Source organism: Fundulus heteroclitus, chromosome 5, assembly GCF_011125445.2.
Source record: "Fundulus heteroclitus isolate FHET01 chromosome 5, MU-UCD_Fhet_4.1, whole genome shotgun sequence".
NCBI classification, from domain to species: Eukaryota; Metazoa; Chordata; class Actinopteri; order Cyprinodontiformes; family Fundulidae; genus Fundulus; species Fundulus heteroclitus.
In genome coordinates, this window is record NC_046365.1 from 37,091,816 (window position 1) to 37,115,321 (window position 23,506).

General features: G+C 40.8%; 1 protein-coding gene across 2 annotated transcripts in view; it reads left to right on the forward strand.

Moving 5' to 3' along the window:
• Positions 1 to 9,374: 9,374 nt before the first annotated feature.
• nr3c2 (nuclear receptor subfamily 3, group C, member 2) overlaps positions 9,375 to 23,506 on the forward strand; it is a 115,982-nt gene continuing 101,850 nt past the window's right edge. Inside the window, exons 1-2 of one of the 2 annotated variants that reach the window (XM_012862898.3) lie at positions 9,375 to 9,813; positions 14,334 to 16,160. In XM_012862898.3, coding sequence (XP_012718352.2) covers positions 14,353 to 16,160 — 1,808 coding nt within the window. In that variant the 5' untranslated portion in view covers positions 9,375 to 9,813; positions 14,334 to 14,352. Of the gene's footprint in view, positions 9,814 to 14,333; positions 16,161 to 23,506 lie in introns of those variants that run through there. The other variant, XM_021316602.2, reaches the window with a different exon arrangement.

Genomic DNA, 23,506 nt, shown 5'->3' on the forward strand with positions numbered 1-23,506 from the left:
TTCCAAACACAATATCAATAGCTATATTTGTCAAACGAAAGGAACGAAATTAACCGTTCCGGGAACAGTATTTTTTTTGTTCTAACCGGTTCGGGAACGTCAATTTATTGGTGGAACTCATAACCGGAAACGTTATAATTCCATTTCTCTTCGGAATGAACTGATTGGGAAAAAAATCGGTTCAAAGCCCTGGGATGCAGGTAGCTGGGTGGCTTGGTGTGAATTCTTCTCGTGGTTGGGTGTGCTTTGGCAGCTTGCATTGGCCGGGCGGTTGGGAGGGCTCTGCGGGGTGGCATTTTGCTGGCTGTTGTGTTCTGGGAGAGGTCAGTGCAGCGGATTGGGGGTGCTATGAGGGGGTTGCAGTGTGCATAGTGGGAATTTGTGCACCTTCTTGGAGGTGGAGTCACCAAATTCTGGATTGGTCAAGTAAAGAGGGTGGATCTGGACAGGGTTCAAGTAGATTATGTGGAAGGTATTTCTCAAAGAGTTTTGTTTAGAAATTCTTTTTAACTTTATTTGAATTCAGAATTTCACACGTATTTCCCAAACATTTGGTGGAATTGCCTTTTTAACTGTATGAGATAGGTCAAGCATTTTTTAGTAATAGTAATATCATCTTTATTGTCATTGAACATGTTGCACCACCACATGTCTTCATTTCTTCATTTTAAAATCTGTTGGTGCAAATGTAGGCTCCTTTTCCTATTAATCAGAAACAGGTGCTTTGTTTTGGATTTGGGACTCCAAAGGTGATCATCAGTAATGAAAGTTTTAACAAACACAACATTACCAATTGAATTCAATTCAATTCAATTACCTCTCAAAGTCAAAGTGGGGAATTGAATGAAGACTTGGTCAAAGAGTGCAGTATTTATTTGGTAAAATCTGCTAGCTAAGTTGAAAAGAAGATCAAATTCTTACATCTAAACAAATGTCTCTATTCTAACGGGACAAGGCATTGCACTAGATCAGCTGCATGTTTGTCGTTAAAAGCAGGACTAGAAATATATGACTTGACTGAGCCATAGTGGTCAGAAGATCAGGGCAAGGGGCATTAAAAACTACCTTGCAGTGCTGCAGTGTGATATAATTTTATTTCTTTAGTTGTAGATACCTATTTTAAAAAAGAAAATTGCAAGGGGAAAACAGCTGAACAGGAGCAAACAGATGAAGGAGGTCACTGGTCACCACCTTCTTTACTGATGGAATTTACCTCTGTAATTACCTCGTAGGATAGGTACTGGATCTTCTGCTGGGGTGACAAGTGCTTTGCTTCAGTGTTAACATGCTCCAATTCACCTGTCCCCATGAGGCACACCATGCACCTCTGTGTTAGGCTGTTGGCCTTTTCAGCTTCTGGAGCTGTCAGCTATGTGTCTGAACTGGAGTGGAAGCCTGCTTCTTATCATTGTGATCACTCATCTGAAAGGACCCCTCTTCCTGTCTAAAAGAAACCTATAATAAACTCTGTTCAGTGTTTTCAGGAGAGTCTGTCAGAGACCTTTCTAAAATTGCAGTGCTTAAAAGCTTGGTGGGATTTAAGGGGACTGCATTAGATAATAAGTCAGCCAATCATTGCAGATTTTATTTATTTATTTTTCTGTTGATCTGCTGTTATTGAATAAAGTAAGAATCACAGATATCAATCTAAATTACTATCTTGCTTTTGTTATGTCTTTGCTCTTGCCACACATCATGTACAACTCACAAGAGGGAACTACTTTAATGTAAAGTGCTGTGAAAAGAAATATTAGCAAAGTAGCAGATTTCTCCTGTTTTTTTTTTTTTTTGTTATTGTGCTGCTTAAGTGTTTCAGACCATCTGACAAATGTTTACTTCAGAGAAAACATCAGGAAAAACAACAAGCTGTTATCTGTCATATTATTTCCTTAATACAAAAGAACAAACATCCAAGCCAAGAAGCCATATGATAAACTATAAATGTCCTGCTTTTTAAGTCCACTTTCTGTAATTAACCTCATTATTTGGATTTGTTTCATTGACCATGTCCCTATCTGATCCCTGCATGACCTTTGAAATGATCAAATTCCTTCAATGGAAAGGTAGAAACTCTCTGGCATCATGAATTAGACTAAACAATCTTAAAAATATAACACATCATGCCCCAAACTAAAGAAATGACATCTATCAGTCTGGAAAGGCTTGTAAAGCTATTTCTAAGACTCCAGCGAGCATTAGCCACAACCATGATCGATAAATGAAGAAAAGATGGAACAGCGGTGAACCTTCCCGTAGGAGTCTGAACAAAAAGGCCCGTCCCACATTTGCCAAAAACAGCTTGATGATTGCAAAGAGTTTTTGGGAAAATAAGCGGTGGAATGACGAAACAAAGGCAAAACATTTTTTGGAAGGTTTGACCTGTTGCATCTGGTGAAAAACTAGCAGGATTTCAGAAAATCAGAAATATCTTAACAGTATAACATGGTGGTGATAGTGCAATGTTCTGGAGCTCCAGACCTGGATGATGTAAGGACTATACATCCTCCAATAGAACAGATACATTTGTTTTCGGTTCACGGAGCAAAATGATATAATTCTTTTCCTGTGTGATCCTGGTTTGGGAGTTCTCTCAGCTCTTTATTTACACTTCATCTGGGCAGAGACCTTTTGTTGTGTGATGTTTGACAGCCATGATGTGCAAATGCAGGAGTGCCAAGGAACTATATGAAGACTTGGAGGACTTCATGTGGGGAATTTTCTGTTCTTTATTCTTGTTATTCCACTTTGGATACAACATATTTTGTTACTTTTTAAGAATATCCATTTCTGCTGAATTGATGGCATGATGCATTCTGTTCTCCATCAGAACATTCTGAAAGAGAGTTTTCCTTAAGTACATACTCCACAAGAGCTATTTCTGACCAGGGCACCTCAAACTTCACAAGGACTGGAGTAAAGATCTCTGGGGCAGTCTTCATAGTCCCTTCCATCACATCCTAGTATTTGTCAGTTTAGTGACATGCCCACCTCAAGTAAACAAACTGAAATAATAAAACTTTTACAGATCTACCATAGAAAGCATTTTATGTCTCAACATATGTCTCCACCAAACAAACATTTCCAACAATGATGAGACCCACTACAGAGAGAAGGTCCACAATCTCACACAGTGGTGCACGAGGAACTACCTCAACCTGAATACAAGCAAGACCAAGGAGGTCTTAGTGGACTACAGTAGGTTCAGGAAGACTGAAGATGCCCCTCTCTGCATACAGGGGGAGGTGGTACAGTGTGTGGGCAGCGTAAAGTTCCTGAGTATTCACATTTCCTCTGACCTCTCCTGGACCGTGAACACCTCCCACCTGTTAAAGAAGGCCCAACAACGGACTGGACTTTCCACTAAGCTGTTAATAAAACTTTTACAGATCTACCATAGAAAGCATTTTATGTCTCAACATAACTGTGTGGTATGGGAGCTGCACAGTGCAGGAGAGAGAGGATTTGGCATAGTTGGTGAGGACAGCGCAGAGGATTGTGGGATGCCGTCTACAAGACCTGGACACGGTTTATGTCCACGGTTCATGAGTCCAGAGAAGGGCCAGACACACTGGCACTGATCCCACCCACCTGGACAATGCGCTCTTTTACCCACTTCCATTAGGTAAACGCTTCAGAAACATCCATAAATTTTCTAACACGTCTATCCCATGCAAGGGGTGCTGTCTTCAGCTGTCAATGGGCAAGAGGCAGGGTACACCCTGGACAGGTCGCCAGTCTATTGCAGGCTTCAGAAAAAATAAATCAAAAATGAATAGACTCAGAAACAGCTTCTCTCCATAAACTGTAAGGATTATCACCCCTTGCTGAGTGAGACATTGTGCTCTGTTACATTCACACTACTGGTAATGCCTATTTGCACATTCTAATTTCTCAGAGAATGTCTGATTGCACAATTCTGTAAGTAAAGGCTTAAACTTATTGCACAGTTTTTACTGTAAGCATGAGTACATCACCAAAGAAGCATTGAGTGAATTCATTGAGTGAATTCATACCATTTGCAGAGGGACTGATATCAGACTTTTTGGACTTGGGTGCGAATCTTATCTGACCCCATAGACTATTTGCACGCTCCAAGCTTCTCAGGAAGTGTGTTTGGTTAGTGCAATGAATGGAGGAGTTAAACCTCTAGCTATCTCCTTTAATAAATGAAATAATAATTTTTGGATTTGCTCAAATAATCTTTGATGATCTAAAACGTTTTGGAGTGACAAACTTAAAAAAAAAAAAAAAACCTGGAGAATCAAGGCAGCATAGTGTGTGAACAAAAATCAGTCCTGACTTATTTTTGCAATGCAGGTTCCCATTCATGCACGACTAACAAGAAGATCACGGAGGCAGGCTCTGTTGTTTAGTTATCTTTGACTAGTTTAGATGCTGCTTCCTTGCTTGGGTAACAGCTAAAGGTTGGCGAGGAGAATCCAGATAAGCAGTGAAGAGGAATGTGGAAACTAATCTATAGAAATCAACTCTCCCAGGCTAAGTCCAACTTGCAGGCTTTGATGCAGCCGCATGAAACAGCACAGAATGTGACTGACAACCCCAGAGATTAAACTGATTATTTGCTTTTGCTGGAGTGAAACGAAAGCCTAAACTCATGGAGGTGCCATGAGATATAGGCAGTAAAATGTAAATAACGATTTAATCTGAATGACTGAGTCAGAAGCACTTTGTTGTTGGTGTTGGTACTGTGGATAAACATTGGCACGTCTGGATTTTTCTATTAGTGCACATTATCAATTAGCTTTAATAATCTCATCTCAACTAGGATAGAATTTTTTTAAGAGAACTGGACATCACTTTAATCAGTTAGAGCCCTGGTGGTTTTTATTTTTTATTTTGCTTTTTATTGAACTTATTTTACATTTTCTTTTATGTTAATTAAGTGTTATTTACTGCAGTTATTTTAATTATTTTGTCCAACAATTTTTGAAGCAAATTTGTTGTTGTTGATTTTAACCTATCAGTCATTCAGCTATAATAAGGCACCAAACATCGGATAAGCCAGCACTGTGTCTACACATTACAACTAACTTGTTAAAGCACCAGTTAGAAGCTGCCTCGTCAGACATTTGTTACCAAAAGTTTGTCGTAAAGGCACAATGTCCTTCGTAATCTGCACCCGTAGCAAAGTGATAAAAATGATTGAATCAGAATCAGAATCAGACATACTTAAATAATCCCAGAGGGAAATTATTTAATTATTGTGACGAGTGTCCTTGCTTTTGAGTCTAGATAAGAGGTGCTAATATTATTAAACGTTGCCCTCGACTTCTTAAAGTTATCAATGAACTCGGTCTGTGTGAAGCTGTTAAAATCCCAGTCCCACCAGTCCTGGCTGCATCCCTACAGCTGAACAGACCTCTGTTTAGCCAAAACTTCGTAAAATGCCAGAGTTTCACTTTCTTTTCATTCGTTTCATTCATCGGGTTTGGAGTCGCAAACAGTTTACATTGGAGTCCAAATTTGAAAAGTAATGGGGATGGTCTCGAGAAAAAAAAATCAGATTTCAGAAAAAATTGGAAGTAGTCAACGTAGCCAAAAAAAGTGAAAAAATGTTAGGAGTTATGAAGAAGACTTTTAGTAAGCCTAATAGTGCCTAAAGCAGGGAAAATGGACAAACAGACAGAGCTGATTGGTGAGGTAAACTAATCCCTGGATCACAGTGCAAATAGGCGGACTTTGAAGCACATTGGTACAGATCAATGTGCCTTTTTCTTTGCGTCTTGGTACTTTTATGCACCCGCATAGAAAGTGAGAAGCGCTCCGTGCAGCAATCAAACGCCAGCAAACTTAATATGAACATTTAGGCTACTGATATTATTATGAACAATACAGCAAATACATACCTCTTTTACCTTGTGTATTTATGTATATTTTTGTCTTCTAAAATGTTTATTATTATGAGCATTTTCTGTAAATAATATTACAATTACTATGTACTATATTTTTGTAAATTTTTCCACATTTTTATTCATGATTACTCAAATGTTTTTCTTTTATTTATCATCAATAAAATTATGTAATTAGAGACGGATCTTTAACACATCCTCCAGCTGAAACTAATTAATTCCCTTCTTTGGGTGTGATAAAGTTTACTTTATCTACGTACCAATAATTGTATGAATGTTAAAGAGGTTTATTTGCTCATTTCCTCCACTGTTTAGGTGGTGGATCAGCCAATCAGCTCTCTCTGTTTGCACCATCTTTCCTATTTAAGGCACTCTTAGGCTCACTAAAACTCCTCCTCACTACTCCTGGTAGTGAAGAATTTTCACTTTAAGAGCTCTCGTAAGGCCTAAGATGCTTTGTGAATAACTCTTATCTTGCAGAGGTAACATTCTATGAAAAATCTTAGAATTAGAGAAGTTGTAAGATTTTTCCTAATATGACTACACTAAGAGTTACTTTTACTCTTAGGATTCTTTGTGAAAACGGGCACTGGTGAAATTACTCTGGAAATGTTGCGCGTAACCAGGGCACTGTTACAGTAATTAACTGGCCAATTGCGATGGTGTCTTGGTTTTGATCTTTATATTAACTCTGTGATCTTAATTTTTGGCAATACAACACTGACCACGATCATTGGCACCCACAGTAAGAGTGTGTAAAAAGTCTTAAATCCAGCCTGTACTTCCCCACAACTCAGTTTACTGTCCTCTATTGCTTTTGTTACTTTTACTGGAGCTTAACAAGTAATTTTCAAAACTCAGAGGTTATTTTCCTGAACTTACCAGGGTCTTTTCAGAGCTTATCAGGTACTCCCCTGGAAATTACTGGATGCTATACCAGAACTTACGAGCACCCTTCAGCACTTCAGCACTAATAAGCCTAAAAAAGCTGTAAGGACTATCCCCCTCTGCTGAAAATCAATTATACAACCAGCCCAGTTCATTGTCTGTTTACAAATGTGCTGCTGGTTCCACTGGTTCTTGATCCAGTGAGGAATTATTATCTCTCACATTCTAATGTCTAGATGCACATTTTTAGCTTCACCGGGAGTGTTTGTACATTCATGCAAATTGCAATTTTTTTTTTTTACATTGTTCTGTAAACTTCTGTTCTTCCTCTTTTTTTAACTTGAACATTTCACTTTTATAAGATGCTAATGAGTATTTGTAGCCTTTGTAGATTCTCAGGGAGTGTTTCTCTGGTACATTCATCCAAATTGCAGTTTTTCCATCACTCTGTAAATCAACTGCTGCTTCTCTTTTTAACATCTCATTATTATGTGAATATGCCGGATTATGTATAAAAAAATGCACAGTATGTTTCCCCTTCTGATAAGTCTTTCTCCTCTGTTGTACAGCTTAACCTTAAACGTGGCTTTTTTTTCACGTTGTGTTCATGCATTTCTGAGGGTTTGCTCTAGGAATGCTCATTCTTCACTTTTCCACGGGTGTTTTTGATTTGTGTCTGCTTGTTATGTGTGCCAAAATTTCATTATGGCTTCATAATGACAAAAAAAAAAAATCCTTGATTCTTGATGATGCCAGCCAATCAAAGTCATACACATGGCAGCTCAGATGCGCAGGCACGGATGTCACTCAAGCCAGGACAGAAGAGAAATTTGGTCATTTATTTACAAAATATCAAGTGAATGAAGGAGTTTAGACTAGACAGACCAGACTTAAAAATCCAGCAGCAGGCAAATGATCGTGCCTGTTTTATTCCTGTTTTATTTTCACTACATTAGCTTCCCTCCATTTTGGGGATAAACTTTAAACTCTTATTATTTGTTTTTAAAGTGCCTAACATTTTTAAAGCTCCTAACGTCTTATTCTTCCAAGTTTGTGAGCTTTTATTTTCACACCAGGTCCTTGAGGCCAGACGGTCAACATTTTCCTGTCAACAAAAGACAAACGTGAGGGTGACCGAACTCTTTCTGTGCCCGCACGTTGACTTTGGAATCAGCTTCCACTAGATCTTTGATCTTCAACTGACCTTTGCCTTTTTTGAACCAAAGCTCATGACCTTTTGTTTACTCAAGCCGACTGTTAAAACTGTGAGGAAAGTTCTGGTTGTATCTGCCTTGTTTTATCAATTGTGTTTCATCTATAGTAACTTGTTTTTTGTTATCTACTGATTTTATCAAGCACTTTGGTCACTGTTATTGTTGATGTGGAAAGGGCTATGCAATGATTGATTGACAGATTTATTTTTAGGCAATTTATTTAAGTTCCTGATAAGTTTAGGAAAGAAAACAACATCTGTGTTCTGAAAAGTGCTATTAAGTTGATTTTTTTTACCAGCTTCTTTCCTTAAGCCCACCTGGGGTTTATTAGAACCTAGAGGATATTTTCCTTACCTTAACAGGCACTTTCCTGGTTACAGTGACTAGAATTTACTGCTGTATGGAGCATAGGACAACACAATAATGCCCCTCCCTTGCCTGTGGCTGAGCATGGCTAGTAAATTGGCTTAAAGGAGGTTGCTACACTTTCCCCTTGCTCACAAAGAAGAAAAAAGATCAGCCTTGGTAATTTCCGGTGTACAAACTGTAGAGGCACCACCCATCGCTCTCATGAACAAAACGCTGCTTTAAAACTACAGTTACCAAGCAATGAACAAATTTGATTATTAAGTTGGTGACTGCACCCTGGCCATCAAACAGAGAAACTGGATGAGGGAACATTGACAAAAACAGGAATATTCTGCACAAAAAGCACATTTATATATAAAAACAAACATCAAATTCAAATGTTTATTCAATCTTTTATCACTTATAATAATTATATTAAAATCAAAATAAGATAAATGCTCTGATTGTAATCAATGTCCTGTCATAATCAATAAATTATATGATTTAAGCATCAGTAGGGGTAATTGTTGCTGGTTCGTTTTAAATAAAAACAGTTGGATTTTGTTCCACAATTAGAAATGGTGTATTAATTTGACGAGGTCTGCATTAAGCAACATCTTGATTATCAGTTCCACGAACTGTGATAGAAATATTGCTCCACCTAGTGGAGGCAGCAGTTAAAGCATCGCCCTCCACATGAGCTGAATGACTTGTCTGTCTGTACTTTGGGTCGCATAAATCGGGTGTAAATTGCAAAGTGGGGCTCTGAACTCACCTTTTCCGTCAGGCAGCCTGTTTTAGAGCCGGGAAACAGAAAATGTGGCAGCATGGAAGAAATCGAAATGAGACAGAATGAGAAGTAAAAGAGAATATTGGAGCTTATAGTTTAAGTGAAATCAGAACACCATTGAAACAGTTTTTTTTTTTTTTTTTTTTTTGCAGCGCAGAGAGCGGTGCCCTATTTCCAGTCCGCCAGGTCTACCTGCGCTCTTAGAGCCCCTCCCTCCTTCACCCCCCACCCCCACCACCACCACCCGCTCCTCGGAGTTTATGTTGCACTCGTTGCAGTAGGAGGGTCCATGTGCACAGAATGACGTCGCTCTGACTGCAAGTCCGACCGACTCCTGCGTTTCTTTTTTTTTTTATTACTCTTTGGGGTGTTTTTTTTTTAAATGCAGGGCCCCAGATTTGTTAATCTGCGAAATTAAAGCCATAATGTGAGATCATGCGCCGCTGTCCCCCACGACCCATCGCTGAGGCTCGTCCTGTCAGGAGCAGCGGCTCGCTGTTGAGGATTACTGGAGATAATACGCAGTAGACTTCTCCGGTGTGCGTTTAGCTGTCAAACTGACAGCGATGTGCCAGGAAGGGTAGTTAGAGCGCGTCTGTTGATATTTATTCACTTTGCTGCGCGCGTCTTTTCCCCCCCTGTCTTCTGGATTACCGCTGCCCAGCAACACAGCCACCTGACAACTCTGAATGTCGTAATTAAGGTAAGGAAGGACGGAGCTCCGCGTTTGACAGTAGCCTGCGCCTTTTAATTTGGCGCTGCTTCGGTGCTGATCATATAAGAGAAGAGCCTCGGTCTTTAGTTGGATGTTAAAACGCTCGCATCCCAGGTCGGATTACCGTGAGAGAGAAATCTAATAACTTTCATCCGGGGCAGCAGCTTTCCGTCTGCTCCCTCCATAATAATAATAATAATAAAAAGTTTATGCACGCTGCTCCATCTTTTAGATGGCATGAGCAGCAAACGGTATTTTAAAACAGGTTTTTAATCCATGCATTGATGTGTTTGGAGACATCTAGTTCAACAACAAAAAAATACGAGTTGGAATATGTACCCTTTTGTGCTCAGACCTTTTCGTTTTATTTATAAAGCCTCTGAACAAGGCAAAAGTAACTTTAGTTGCAACAAAAAAACTATAAAATTGCATGTATTCCTTGTGGCTTTATTTCTGCGCACCATCAAAATGGAGAGATGTGCAGAAAGTCCCAGAGGCAGTTTCCGCGGCTGACCTTAGAGCGGATTATTCAATATGACTTTTTGTTTTATTCTTCACTTTTCTATGTTTGAGAGTTAACAAACTGGATACGACAGTTGTTAAAAGTGGGAACTTTTGCAGGGGATGCAGGGGGTGGGGACGGTGATTTTGCATTAAGTTGAAGCAAATGTAATTCAGCAAATCATGTCGTATTTGCTTTGAACTTTAAGGTTTGCACGGTGCAAAGGGTATTACAGTGCTGTCTCGTAGCTGCAGTGCGTAATCTTTATTAACGACAGTTTTATGCAGACGTAATCTTGTTGCTCCGATGCCTGCAAACTACGGCTGAAGTTGTGTCGCAGCAATGTTGTGGTCTCAGGAGCACGAACTATTGAGTGACAGCTTTCGGTCCAATCCCTGCGTGACTTGATGAAGCTGATGGATTTCTGACTGGAGCTGTCCAATAGGGGCGCAGTTGAGGTGGGAATCGGATGACGTCACGTAGATAAATTAACCCTCGGTTTGCATCACTCTATCATACAGTTGTCAGACTGTACATCTTTACAGCCTTATCTGTCAGAGAGAAAGTAATGTCCAGACTTGTACAGTAAGGCTTATATCTGGGTTAGGGTCAATATACCGGGCTCATTTTAAGAAAAAAAACAAAAACAAGTATAGATCATCTAAAAAAGGAAGCCAACTATATATATATATATATATATATATATATATATATATAGCCTTTTTGGAAATGTAGTGGTGTAAAACGCAGGATTTCTATCATGAAAATGTAGTGAAGTGACAGTATTGAGTGTTCAAAAAATGTTGCTCAAGTACAGTACAAATTACTTTAAATATTTGCTTGATTATCGATATATTAAATAATTTTTCAGGTCAATATACAGCACTTGGCGCGTATCAATGCTCCGTGCAGGCTGAACTTCTCAAAAACTCGTCTTTGTAACTCGAGAGGTCTCGGATCCGTCGCAGAATGGGGCATGTGGCCTGGAGCGGCGCTCTAGGTCACATGATCCATTTTAGGGTAACAACAAAACAAAAGAGATATGACCCTTACCTGATCAGACATATTTTTGGTTCCCTGATGTAGGATTTAATCTCGAGGGGTGAATGTGGCCTTGTCTTTACAGGTAACTCCATGACTTCTCAATATGCTGGTCTAAAGTGGTCTGCTATTAGATTCCAAATCACGGAGAGAGACTCTTTAACTTTAACAGTGCAGTGCTGTCAGGGACCTCATGGGTGGAAGTTCCAAGTCTAGCGCCCCCTAGTGGCTAAACGTTACACAGTGCTGCTTTAAGTACAGTACGCAAGTAAAGTTACTTAATAGCGTTCCGCGAGCAAGCTATTTTTATAACGTGACGTCATATCACGTGGTACGAGGTAGGACAAACATGCGTTGTCCTCCACTCTTTCGCTGTATGTTACTCTTGGTTTTACTCGGTAAAACGACTGCTTTTTCCAAGTCTAAGACGTCTCCTAACCATGGTTTTTAAACATTGTTGTTATGGAACGTGCAACAGCGACTCGAGGTACGCTGATAGGCCGCATATGAAGGATGTTAAAGCCGCAAGCGGCGTCGATCGGCCCTCGCAGCCAAGCGCCGCTCCGGCCTATTGGCCACTGCAGATGCTGTCACGCATTTTCCCCGCCCGTCCACCGGGCGATTCACACGAACGCGTTCGGCAGTGTTCCCCCATGACTCACAAAAAATCTGGTGCAGATCGGTCGATGCAGCGAGGAGATACAGCCATTGAATAATGAAAATGCATTTGGCCACCGGACCGGACTAAATCGTTCAGCGGACCGGACAATTTATACCGATTCCTGGACGGAGATTACAAACAGAAAAAAACGGCCTATTACGCCATGAACGCCGAGCAGGACAAAAACATCGACTTACCTTTCTATCAACTCGGCCCGTTTTCCAGTCTTTCTAAGCCCTCGACACTCAAGCCATCGTTTGAGCTGAACGTTGGTATGTTGTTCGACGGTTCTACCAGTAAACTGGGCGCCTGGGACATCCTCTTGCGATAGTTTAACAGCTGAAAAGTCGGTCATATCGTTGTATCTGTTGCACATGTAATGGCTGGTTGCTACGTGCGCTCTCACACTGTTTGTCCTACCTTAGCGGCAAGGGGCGTTGCTCATGAGATGGTGACGTCACGTGCGCGGTACGCTATTACACCTCTGGCAGCAGGTGGCGGCAGGGTGCCAGACCCCTTGGTGTGGTGTTGTTTGGGCCATGGCCTGGAGTGGTGTGCTCCCATCAGGTGGCTAATGGCTCAGGGGACTCAGAGCTTGGCCTGCGTGGCAGGAGAGGGCCAGTGGGCCTCCCCGCCCTATGGCTCACCATGTGCCCCTTTAGCCCTGGAGGGTGCTGTTCGAGTGCTTCACTGATTACATATGTCCATGTGGGGCGTATGACTACCCTGGGGTGGTGCCTTGTGTACATCTGCTGAGCCTGCTGTGGTCTTTCTTCCTGTCTTTTGCTGCTCTTGAGTGCTGTGTGTTGCAGGCCTTCTACCATTTTTGACACTAAAAACTGCTCACCTCCAGGTGACGAACTCACATTCGGCCATTCAACACAACCCCCCCCCCCCCACACACACACACACACACACACATACACAACCACACACACACACCGACACAGAAATAATCCAAATGGTTGAAGGCCATACAAACACTGGTTACTATTATGTCAATGTGGCCTGCCTACTTTGATGCTGGATCATGTCTTGATTTTAAAAAGTTAATCATGCACTTAGTTTTCCATCCTTTTTGTAGAACATTCCCTGGCATATGTAGGCAACCGGCTTTTCTATATGGTATAGCACCTGAAACGTAATAACAGGACATGTGGAAAAAAATAAGAACTGGCATCAGAATGCCAGCTCATTTACAAAAACAGTGACAACATCTTTCCTTTACATTTTTACTTCCAACACTTGAATTTTCTCGTAGTCTTTAAAAATGGATCCTTGAGGGATTTCCTGTCTAGAGGCCACACTGATATATTTGTTGGGGCAGATTTTACAGGAGCAAAAAAAGAGCTAAAATCCTTTTAGTGAGACCAACTACCAGTGGTACTTGGGAAGTTGTTAGTGTTTTGTTTTTTTGAAATAAATTCTTATAAATAATAAATAATTCTTTGTGGGGTAAAGACAAAGAAATTATCTTAGTAGTAAAGCTAATAAGCAGTAATGGCACCATGAAGTCTTTTCATCAGGAACGTCTGAGAAGACCAGTGCATTTCGGAATACATGGAGAACTTCCAGTATGAACTGAGGCAAAGTTAAGCAGAAACAAGTGCTGGGGGCTGATTATGCTGTGTGTTTACCTGTGAGGTTGGAACTCTGACGTGGGAATGACATGAAACCTAGCATAACCATAGTGCTCAATTCACTCTTTTTCTTACATTTGTCTGACGGCACATCCCCAACGTGCAGCAACAAGGCGCCTAATCTGCTAAAGGGAAAATAATGTCCACACAGGTACAGTTAAAAATGAGTGGGATCAGTGACCAGTCTAACTGCTATTAGCATTAAAAGCTAATAACGTTGTGGTTCTTTGAATTTGTTACCTTGAATCACTGAAACAAATTGCAGACATTCATTTTTCACACAAAGCAGCCATGCTAGACTTTCAGGTGTAGTCAGTCATGCAGATTTTTAATCCAGGGGAACTTCATGGTAACTTCTCTTATTTTTAATTTCAAATAATATCAAAATTAAATAGCCCTTTTCGGCCGATCGTGCAGTGGCAATGGATGAGAACAATCTTTGTGTCACAACTAACTGAAAAGTCTAAGTCCTGTGATACTGCTGTTTTAAAATGTCTCTTCTTTTCTCTCTTGAGATGGCAGAAAATATAGTATTAAACGTAATGATTAAAAATCCATAGGGCTACTATATTTTTTTTAAATATACCTTTTAGTCAAGTATTTAGTTTGCATACAATCTAATGCCCATGATAATATTTGTTTTTGTTTTTGTTTTGTCTACCAGGTGAATCAATGAGCCAGCAATGGAGACCAAAGGATACCAAAGTTTCTTTGATGGAGACAACGACACAGATAATAAATGGTCTCAAGCCCCCAGCACGATGGAGTACTCCTGCAGCACAGAGGATTCCAGTTTGACCAGCAGTGACATCCTGATGGACGTAGTCAATGTCAGCTGCTCTGCTGGAAGCCTGGTAACCGACAGCAAAGACAATAATACCAAGAAGCAGGAGCAGCCAACACTTCAGCTCAGCCAGAACCAGCCATTTGTTCTCCCACACTTTAACAACACCCTGCACGGTCTTAAACAGGAAATGGACTCCAAGGAGCTTTCTAAGACTGTGGCTGAGTCTATGGGCCTGTACATGAACGCTGCCAGGGAGGCGGACTTTGCTTTTAGCCATCATGGAGGCAACACAAGTCCGGGGAAACCTTTTCCAATCTGTGGACGCTCACTTGAAGAGAAACAATGTGGCTCCAAAAAGAGCCCTAAGCTGAAACCGTTTGGTTTTCAACCGCCAGGTGCCACACCCAGGGAATGCACCACCGGGACTTCAGTCAGCTCGGCGTCTATGCTCACGTCCTCCCTGTCCTGCAGTCCTCAGACCTCGAGCTGCATTTCAAGCCCTGGGGGCAGCAACAACATGGTGTCGTCTACAACCAGCCCTACATGCTTTGGCCCACTATGCTCATCTGTCAGCAGCCCTGGGAGCCAGACTTTGTGTGCGGCAACCCTAGCCAACATCAAGTGCAGGAATTCAGTCACATGTAGCCCCGTAGAGTCCAGTACAGTTGGCTCACCTCCACTGACCAGTCCGCTTAATGTCATGAGGTCCCCCATGTCCAGCCCACAGAGTATGAGCAGTGTGAGATCCCCTCCGTCCTGCAGCACTACATGTAACATTAGGTCGTCTGTTTCCAGTCCCACGGGTGGCACTTGTGCAACCGCTGCTAATAACGGCAACGTGGCAAGACTGTCCATCTCCAGTCCCGCCTCGGGGGGTCCTATGGCTGCCAGCAGCCCTCAGAACCCTTCCTCTGTTGGATTTCCTGTGTCCAGTCCTGCTGGGGGGCTAGGTTTGGTTCAGAACGACACCAACAGTCCAGAGGCAGAAGGGATGAGCAGAGACACAGATTTCAAAAACTTTGAGTTCCCTAAAGTAGAAATGGTGGACGGGGAGGTGTTCAGTGTGGGGTTGGACCAGATGGGAATGGTTAAGTACATTAAGAATGAACCTGAAACTGACTTCAGGAGCATGTGCTTAGGCAGCTCCAAATGTAATGTGAGCAGCGCACCTTTAATCACACAGATTAAGAGTGAGCCAAACAAAAACGAGGGTTGCATGAACCAGCAGCCCTTTGGTGAACCATCGCCTCCCCTCGGTCTCTTCCCTGCTTCCGAGACCACGTACTTGTCCCTGAGGAATAACATTGACGAGTACAGTCTCTCTGGGATCTTGGGGCCCCCGGTCTCTTCTGTGAATGGGAACTACGAGGCAGACTTGTTCTCCAACAACGTACTGTCTAAAGGGGTTAAGCAGGAGTCCACGGACGGCAGCTATTACCAAGAGAATAACAGCATGTCCACATCCGCCATTGTTGGAGTTAATTCCGGAGGACACTCATTCCATTACCAGATTGGAGCGCAAGGAACAATGTCATTCACACGGCATGACATGAGAGACCCGTCCAACCCTTTGTTGAATCTAATTTCACCCGTAACGGCGTTAATGGAGTCGTGGAAATCTCGGCCAGGGATGTCACAGGGGTCGCTGTCAGCCAGGAGTGAAGGCTTCTCGGGACAAGGCTGCATCGCTGACAGCATGTCAAGGTAAGCGGAAGATACGGTCCCTAAGGAGCCTCTGTCTGTGCTACTTCGGTATACTGCTGAAAATTCGGAGAGCCGGTTCACTTTTACTCAATAACAGTTCGGTGTATCTTTCAGAGTATTCCTCTTGAATGTTTCATAAGGGATGTTTATTTTGAGAAGTGCAAAATGGAATCAGCGGCACTTAAAGCACTTAAAATGCATTGTGACACAGTGGGAAGAGGAATTACACAACGAGGTTCAGGTCGCAGACATAACATCATTTTTCTTGTCACTGCCCTTTGCTGTGCTGCGACACTGAGGCAAAGTTTAGCTCTTATCTGCAACCGATCCATAAATATTGGCAAATCTTATTGGTTTCTTATCAAGACGTCTAGCTGAGAGCTCCTCCAGTGCAAAAAGCTGTTTATTGTAGGCTGTTGCAAGCATTATAAAAAATAAATGTCCGATCATAACAAGCTTTCTGTTGCCAAACGTGTAATAAACAGCTGATTATGCTGTGAGGGTTGGGATTGAAACAAAACACCCTGACCTAAGGTAAAATACATCGGTGCTAGCTGCTACGATGGTAAAAATAGAACCCAGATGTTGCGCTTCAGTTCAGTTCTGGTCTGAACAGCTGTATTTGGAGGAGATAAATTATTAAGGTGTTCATTTTTAATCCATAATCTAGCCCATTAAAACACAACAGTGGTGGAAAAAAAACCTTATCATAACCAGATGCGTATTAAACAAGAGGGAAAATTACTGAACCAGATGTTGGTCTTCAGGTGATAAACACATTGCTATATCACCAGTTTATGGATGAGATGTCAGTGACACATATTTTATGGGCTAGAGAGAAAACTCATCTGAGCAAAGTCATAAAAGACTTCCGGCTTACCTGCAGAGCTTTAGATAAAAACTGTGACGCGAGTTGTAAGCAAACTTCTGTTGGTTTGTTGCTTTATATGAAGCTCTGCTGGGATGATTTTGTACGTCACTTTGTTCTGCTGGACTAACAGGCTGTGGTACGGTTCCGTTCAACAAAATCATCAAGTGGAGATTCATCTTACTAAGAATTATTTTTCTCAAGCTCTCACTGATTGTCCTGCTGTTTAGTTTTTAAGTTGTCTTCATGTCAGTCACTGTCATTTTTTGGTACTGGTTAAGAGTCAGGGACTAGAAGATACAGCACCTTGCAGAAAATTCACACCCCTTGAACATTTTACATTTCCCCTCTCCCCCTTTTGGACATGAAGTGATAAAACAACACAAAGCAGTGCATAATCGGGGAAAGAGAAATTACAAATTTCTGTTGTTTTAAACAATCCAGAGTGTGACAGGGTTATTTTGTTACATGAATATTCACTGATCTGAACCGTTCACTCTTAGCTCTGGTTGAATTACTCGGCTCGTTCTGCTGGGGGGTGAACCTCTCCCCCTGTATCAAGTCTTTTGAAGCATTCAACAAGTTTTTCTGCATAATTGTCCTCCATCCACAGCTCATCAACTTTGCTTCCCAGTTGCTGTTGAAGCTAGGCTTCTCAGCAGCCTGATGCTGAGCCCACTATGTTTTGCTGCAGGGATGGTGTGTTCAGGGTGATGTGCTATGTTAGTTTTCTGTTTTTTCATGCTGGCTAAAAAGTTCATTTTGGTCTCATCTGATCAGAACACCCTGTTTTCACACGTCTTGCAGCAAACTGCAAACATGACTTTCATGACTGACTGTCTGACTTTCTCCGATGACCTTTTTTTTTTTGTGACTCTTCCATAAGGATACTAATACTTTTGATATCGACAGGCTCTGCCAGCTGAGCTGTGCATCTCTGCAGCTCCTCCAGAGTTAGCATGGGCCTCTTGACTGCTTCTCCGATCATTGCTCTCCTTGCTTGACTTGTCAGTTTTCGTGGACGGCCACATCTTGGTTGGTTTGCAGTTGTGCCATGGACCATCCGTTTTTTTTTAATATTGCTTGTGCAAATTCTCAGCAAACAGGCTTAAATCGGAGGCAACCGGACTTTCTCTCAGTTTTTCTGAAAATGTTTCGACACCTATCCAGGAGTCTTTGTCAATTCTGGCAGCTCACACTTGAGTTTGCTGTTTTTAAATAATTGATTGGATAGAACTCCTTGAAGTTTGCAACGTGTAAAATATTTTCTGAGTACCTAACCCAGCTTTAAACTTCTCCACAGTGTTCTCGCTGACCTTTCTGCTGTGTTCATTGATTTCCATGATGCTGCTTGTTCACTAATGTCCGCTAACAACGTCTGAGGCCTTCACAGAACAGCTGCATATGTACTAATATTAAATTACACACATGTGAGCTCTGCCTATGACTTCTGACAGATTTATTTAGACATGTCAAATGTATGTTACAAACATATGGCAAACAATTCATGTATTTTATTCACAGAAAAAAGACAAACCACCAAACATTTTAGGCTACACGGTGGTAGATTACGACTGTTGCCTTGCAGCACAAAGGTTCTGGTTTGGAATTTGGGACTGGGATTTTTCCACATAGCTTGTTCTACCTGTCCATGCACGGGTTCTGTATAGGTACCATGGCTTCCTTCCAGAGTACAGATACAGGACTGGTAGAGAGTGGTGGCCTAGCGGTTAGAGCAGATCACTTGCATTCTGAGAAAGGCTGCAAGCAGCCAGTTTGAACCCCGCAAATTGCCACTATGAGTCCCTGAGCAAGACCCCTAACCCTAGATTGTTCCACGGGCGCTGAAATGCTACCCACAACTCCCTAAGGGATGGGTCAAATGCAGAAGACAAAAGTTGTTGGATTGTACAATTACAATCACAAATAAAGATTTATTTTCATTCTTATTTTTCATTTAACCTTTATTTATGCATGTTATCTAATTAAGATCCGAGATCGGTCCAAAGACCGTAACATTACAAATAATTAAGAGATGAGATTCAGATTAAAAGAGCTGATACAAAATGTGCCAAAATCAAGAGCAAGTTTCAAAGCAACATTTCTCCATTTTTCTTCAAATAAATAGAAAAAAATAGCTAATTAATAGTTAATTGGTCTCTCTAAATTTCCCTTTGGTATGAATGTGTTTTTGTCTTTTGTGTCACTTTGCTGGTCTCTGCAGTCCACTGGCGACCTGTCCAGGGTGTATCCCGACTTTAATGAGCACCAACCCCCCCCCCCCCCCCCCCCCCCCCCCCCACCCCCACCCCCACCCCCACGACACTGCAAGGATGAGTGGGTTCAGAAATGGATGGTTGAATCACTTTCCTTCCACTTTACAATTTTGACCTGCTTTGTGTTATTCTGTCACATACAGCCTTCAAAAAACTGCACAGAACTTTGCCGTTACCTCATGGAAAAAAAATGTAGTGTAAGGAACATTAATATTTTTGCAGGGCCCTGCAGATTAGATATTTGGCAGCAACATAACATGATTAGATTTTTCTGTGAACCAGATATATTTCTTAGTCATGAAATACTACAGCAGATTGATCATACATTTAATTATTATAATGATTAAATTCCTTATTAAATATACGAGGATCAGGCGTAACAGATTCTGTGCTTCCTCTGACGTATCCGTGTTTGAGTTTATTTATACTGCATTTCGCCTTATCATGAGTTTCTATCCTCTGGGTTTGACGTGTTTATTCTCCTTTATATGAGCTGTGCACACTTGTCTAAAGAGCAGATACTCCGTCTGTGTGTTTGTGCATGTGCTATAACAAGGCTTGCAGCTCTGTGGAGACTGATACAGCCCCGTTGCCTTGGAGGCAACCCATATGGCAGGAGCCAAAGCGATGTTGACGGGATCACTGCCACCTTGGTCCTAATGAGATCCAGCTTAGACCTAATGTCAGACAGGATGACAAGAAGTGGTGGGCCACATGGCAGCAAGGCACGGAGGCAGAAGCCCAGAAATAATAATAAAAAAAACATACTTTAATACAATGCAAATATGGAACAGCACACGTAAACTATAGGTAGATGCAGATGTGTTTCAGGTAGAGTGGGAGTGAAACGTGTAAAGGTTATTTTTGACTTTCAGTGTCTTGTCATATCAGAGGCATTACCTCAGATATAAAAGTCTGGATTTGGTTGATCCAGAATTTGAAAGTACACTTTAGAAGATGCTTTGCTGCTATGGCATGTTGTTTATTTCTTATAGTCTTCTACAGCCTTTAAAAGCACAACTAAAAAACTATCTCTATTAAAGCTTTGATTGAGTATTTAAATGCTTAAAAAACAGTATAATTTGAATGAAGGTGTCATTTTGTGTGTTTTGGGGTTTCCATAATTTTATTTCTTGGTTGTATTTATGTTAAAATTTTCAATTGTGTAACTAATTTGATATTTTTAACATAATCAAGTACTGGTTATAGGATACCTGGAAGTAAAATTGTTGCAAAATGATATTTTTCTTAAATTAAAAACTGCATGACTGTTTTGTTTATTGATGCATTTATAGACTGAAAGTGGTTTTGATGTATTTAATGCATAAGAAAAGAAGGATCTGATTTTTCAGAATTTGACCTGGTGCTCGTTAATCAGAGGCGAATAAAAGAGAATTGGAGTCTCTGGAAAAATTAATATGACATCTCTAACGTTTCACCAAGTAGAATTAATTCAAAACTTGTCAGCTTTTGGTTTTGTAATTTCATGATCCAGCTAATTGTAAAAATGAAACTAAAGCCGACGATGTAATTTGTAGCTCTGGTTTTTCTAATTAAAACATCTAGATAACTTTTCCACCCATTGGAAATTAAAAACCCTTATCAACACTTTTCCTTGACCTTAGCCTGAAACCAGATTCTGCAACTTGACATTGCGAGGAAGTATCAGATTTGAGCCGGAAAAATGCTTTCAACTGGACTGTGGCCAACTCTCAATGTTCTGCAGAGGGATGAAAAGGCATACTCCTGAGAGAACACTAACAAGACTTTAATTGTATGTTCCTCCACTAAATTAATGAATGGAAACGATTTGATTAATTCAGACACTGTTGGATACTAATATCCAATTAAATTCCCGACACCAGGCATGCACAGGGGCTCCCTGTCCATTATGTGTTCCTTACTTTAAAACAGGGAGCTGCATCTTTGGGCTGGTAGAAGTATCTTTCCGTTGAAGGTGGGAGGAAATGGTTCTGGGTTAGCCCAACGGACTTGCCACTCTGTTGAAAAAGTTTTAATTATGCATCTTTCCCTGTATGATGGTGGATATTTAATCATTTAGTAGTTAGTTAAAATATATTTGCTGAACTTATCTTTATGGATCCTGGTAACAAACTTTCCGTCACAGGTTAGCGTTTTCTTTTATGTCACATTGCTTTTTAAAGAACAAGTGCTCTTTGCCTTGCTGCATTGACTTTGTTATTGCATAATTATTTTAGATGTGTCAGTTTCTCAGCAACTCTGTCATTTCAGGCACTCATAAGTATATTGGATACATAAGTAAATATGGCGATAGATTGCGCAATACATGCTCTGAACTCTTAAGTGATTGAGTTGGGAACTTTTTTCCATCATTTTGCACAAATATCAACATCTCATAGGAGAAAACCCATTCTCTTTTAGCAAAGTATTAAGTTTTTCTTTATTTTAAACCCCTAAAAATTTAAATAAATGGTGGTTCTTAAAAAATAACAACCCATTTTCAATAGTAGACCTTTATACAAAAATATAAGTGGCCTTTTGCTTAAATGGTCGTGTAAGATTTGCGTCTCTAAAATAGTTTTATTTTGCTGGTTTGAGGGCGAAATGGTTCTTATTATTGTAAAGGTTGCAGACCCCTGGATTAGGGTTTAATTTGTTTTCACCATGTGGACTTTTATAGTCATTTGTTTAACAAGAAAATAAAGCCTTATTTTTATTGATTGCAGCTGAATTTTGCACTTCTTTTAAAATTTATTAAATAAAGAATTAAATATCTGTATTGAAGAAAATTAATACATAAAACCCCTCAGCGAAGCCCCGTATGACATGCTTTTCTGAATAGTAAAACTTGGTCTGAAGGATAAAACTTTATGGTTTCCTAAAATTCCAACTGGTCAGAGTTTGTCTGTCCATCGGCCCTAAATGCTGAATATATTATGTTCTTAAATAAATAAAGCAAACCTTAGTTGGAACTTAGGTGTGACAGTAACGTCATACATATTAATTTGCAGAGATAAATGGGACGATGGTGCGTGTTTTTTGCTTCTGATAAGAGCAGACAAAGCAACTAAGGTCATGCTAGACGTCCAGACTGTGTCTGTGTCTGGAGCTGAAGCAGAGCTGAGAAGCCACTCTCAGAGGACTGGCAGCGCTGAATGTCAGGAGGATTTTTGCCATTAAGTGGCAAGAGAAGGAGTGCAGGGAGAAGCTTATCTCTGCAAATTTCAGTGTGCGATCTCATGATAGCTCCACCAGCTGACTCTCTTTGTTCCCCGGCAACGTGGCAATTTCCTTGTTTATTCCAAAGTGGTTGTGCCACAGGAAAGTAGTATCTAATATGGTTTCCTTCGTACGTGTGTTCCGCGACGCTCAATTACCATAATAACAAACTTTTAGTGTCTTCTTCTATGGTATGAAACAGTGGGTGTCAACTCCGCTGTGAGGTGTTGCAGCAGATGAAGCTACTTGGCCTGTTTTTACCCAGAAAAGTTAAAGCATTTATGCCACCAGGCAGGCGGCCAAACCTCAGAAATAAAGGATTAATGGATCTCGTATTTAGTTCGTCTGAATGTGTGTGTGCATGGTTGTTTGCACCATGTGTCCCCGATGCCTTCGAGTGGCGACATGTCAAAGGTCTACCCTGCCTGGAGATAAGCACCAACCCCCGCAAACCCTGCAAGGTTAAAAGAGTATGGACGGTGGATGGATGGAAGGATGAACCAAGGCAATCATAATAAAACTGAACCAAGGTCTGAGGAGAAGTGTTAGAAATTGAGATTGTAGATCTCATAGTGCTCCTTAAGAGCAGTAGTTTTACACTATCTATGCGATAAACAACAACGGCTTAAAGGTTATTGCTCTCATAGATTAAAGAAGAGTTGATAAATCTTTCCAGCGCTTTTATTATGGAGCACTGTTTTTTTTTTTTTTTGGCCCCGGTTATGGGAATGTAACAGTAAATGCTCAAATGAGAGCGAAAATACTTCTAATAATCTTTTAAAAGCTAATTTGTTATTATTATCCAGAAGTGAGGAACTGGGGACCAAAACAGAGTGCGGAAAAAATCGATCAAATGCTTTCTTCTTATTCTTTATGTGTTGTGTGAATAAACTTCTACAAACACATAAACCGATGTCTTTACGGGGGGATTATTAGTTTCCTGCTTGTTGCAATGCTCTCGTGTCAAGAAATACTCGCTGTCAGTATACCAGAATTAAAGC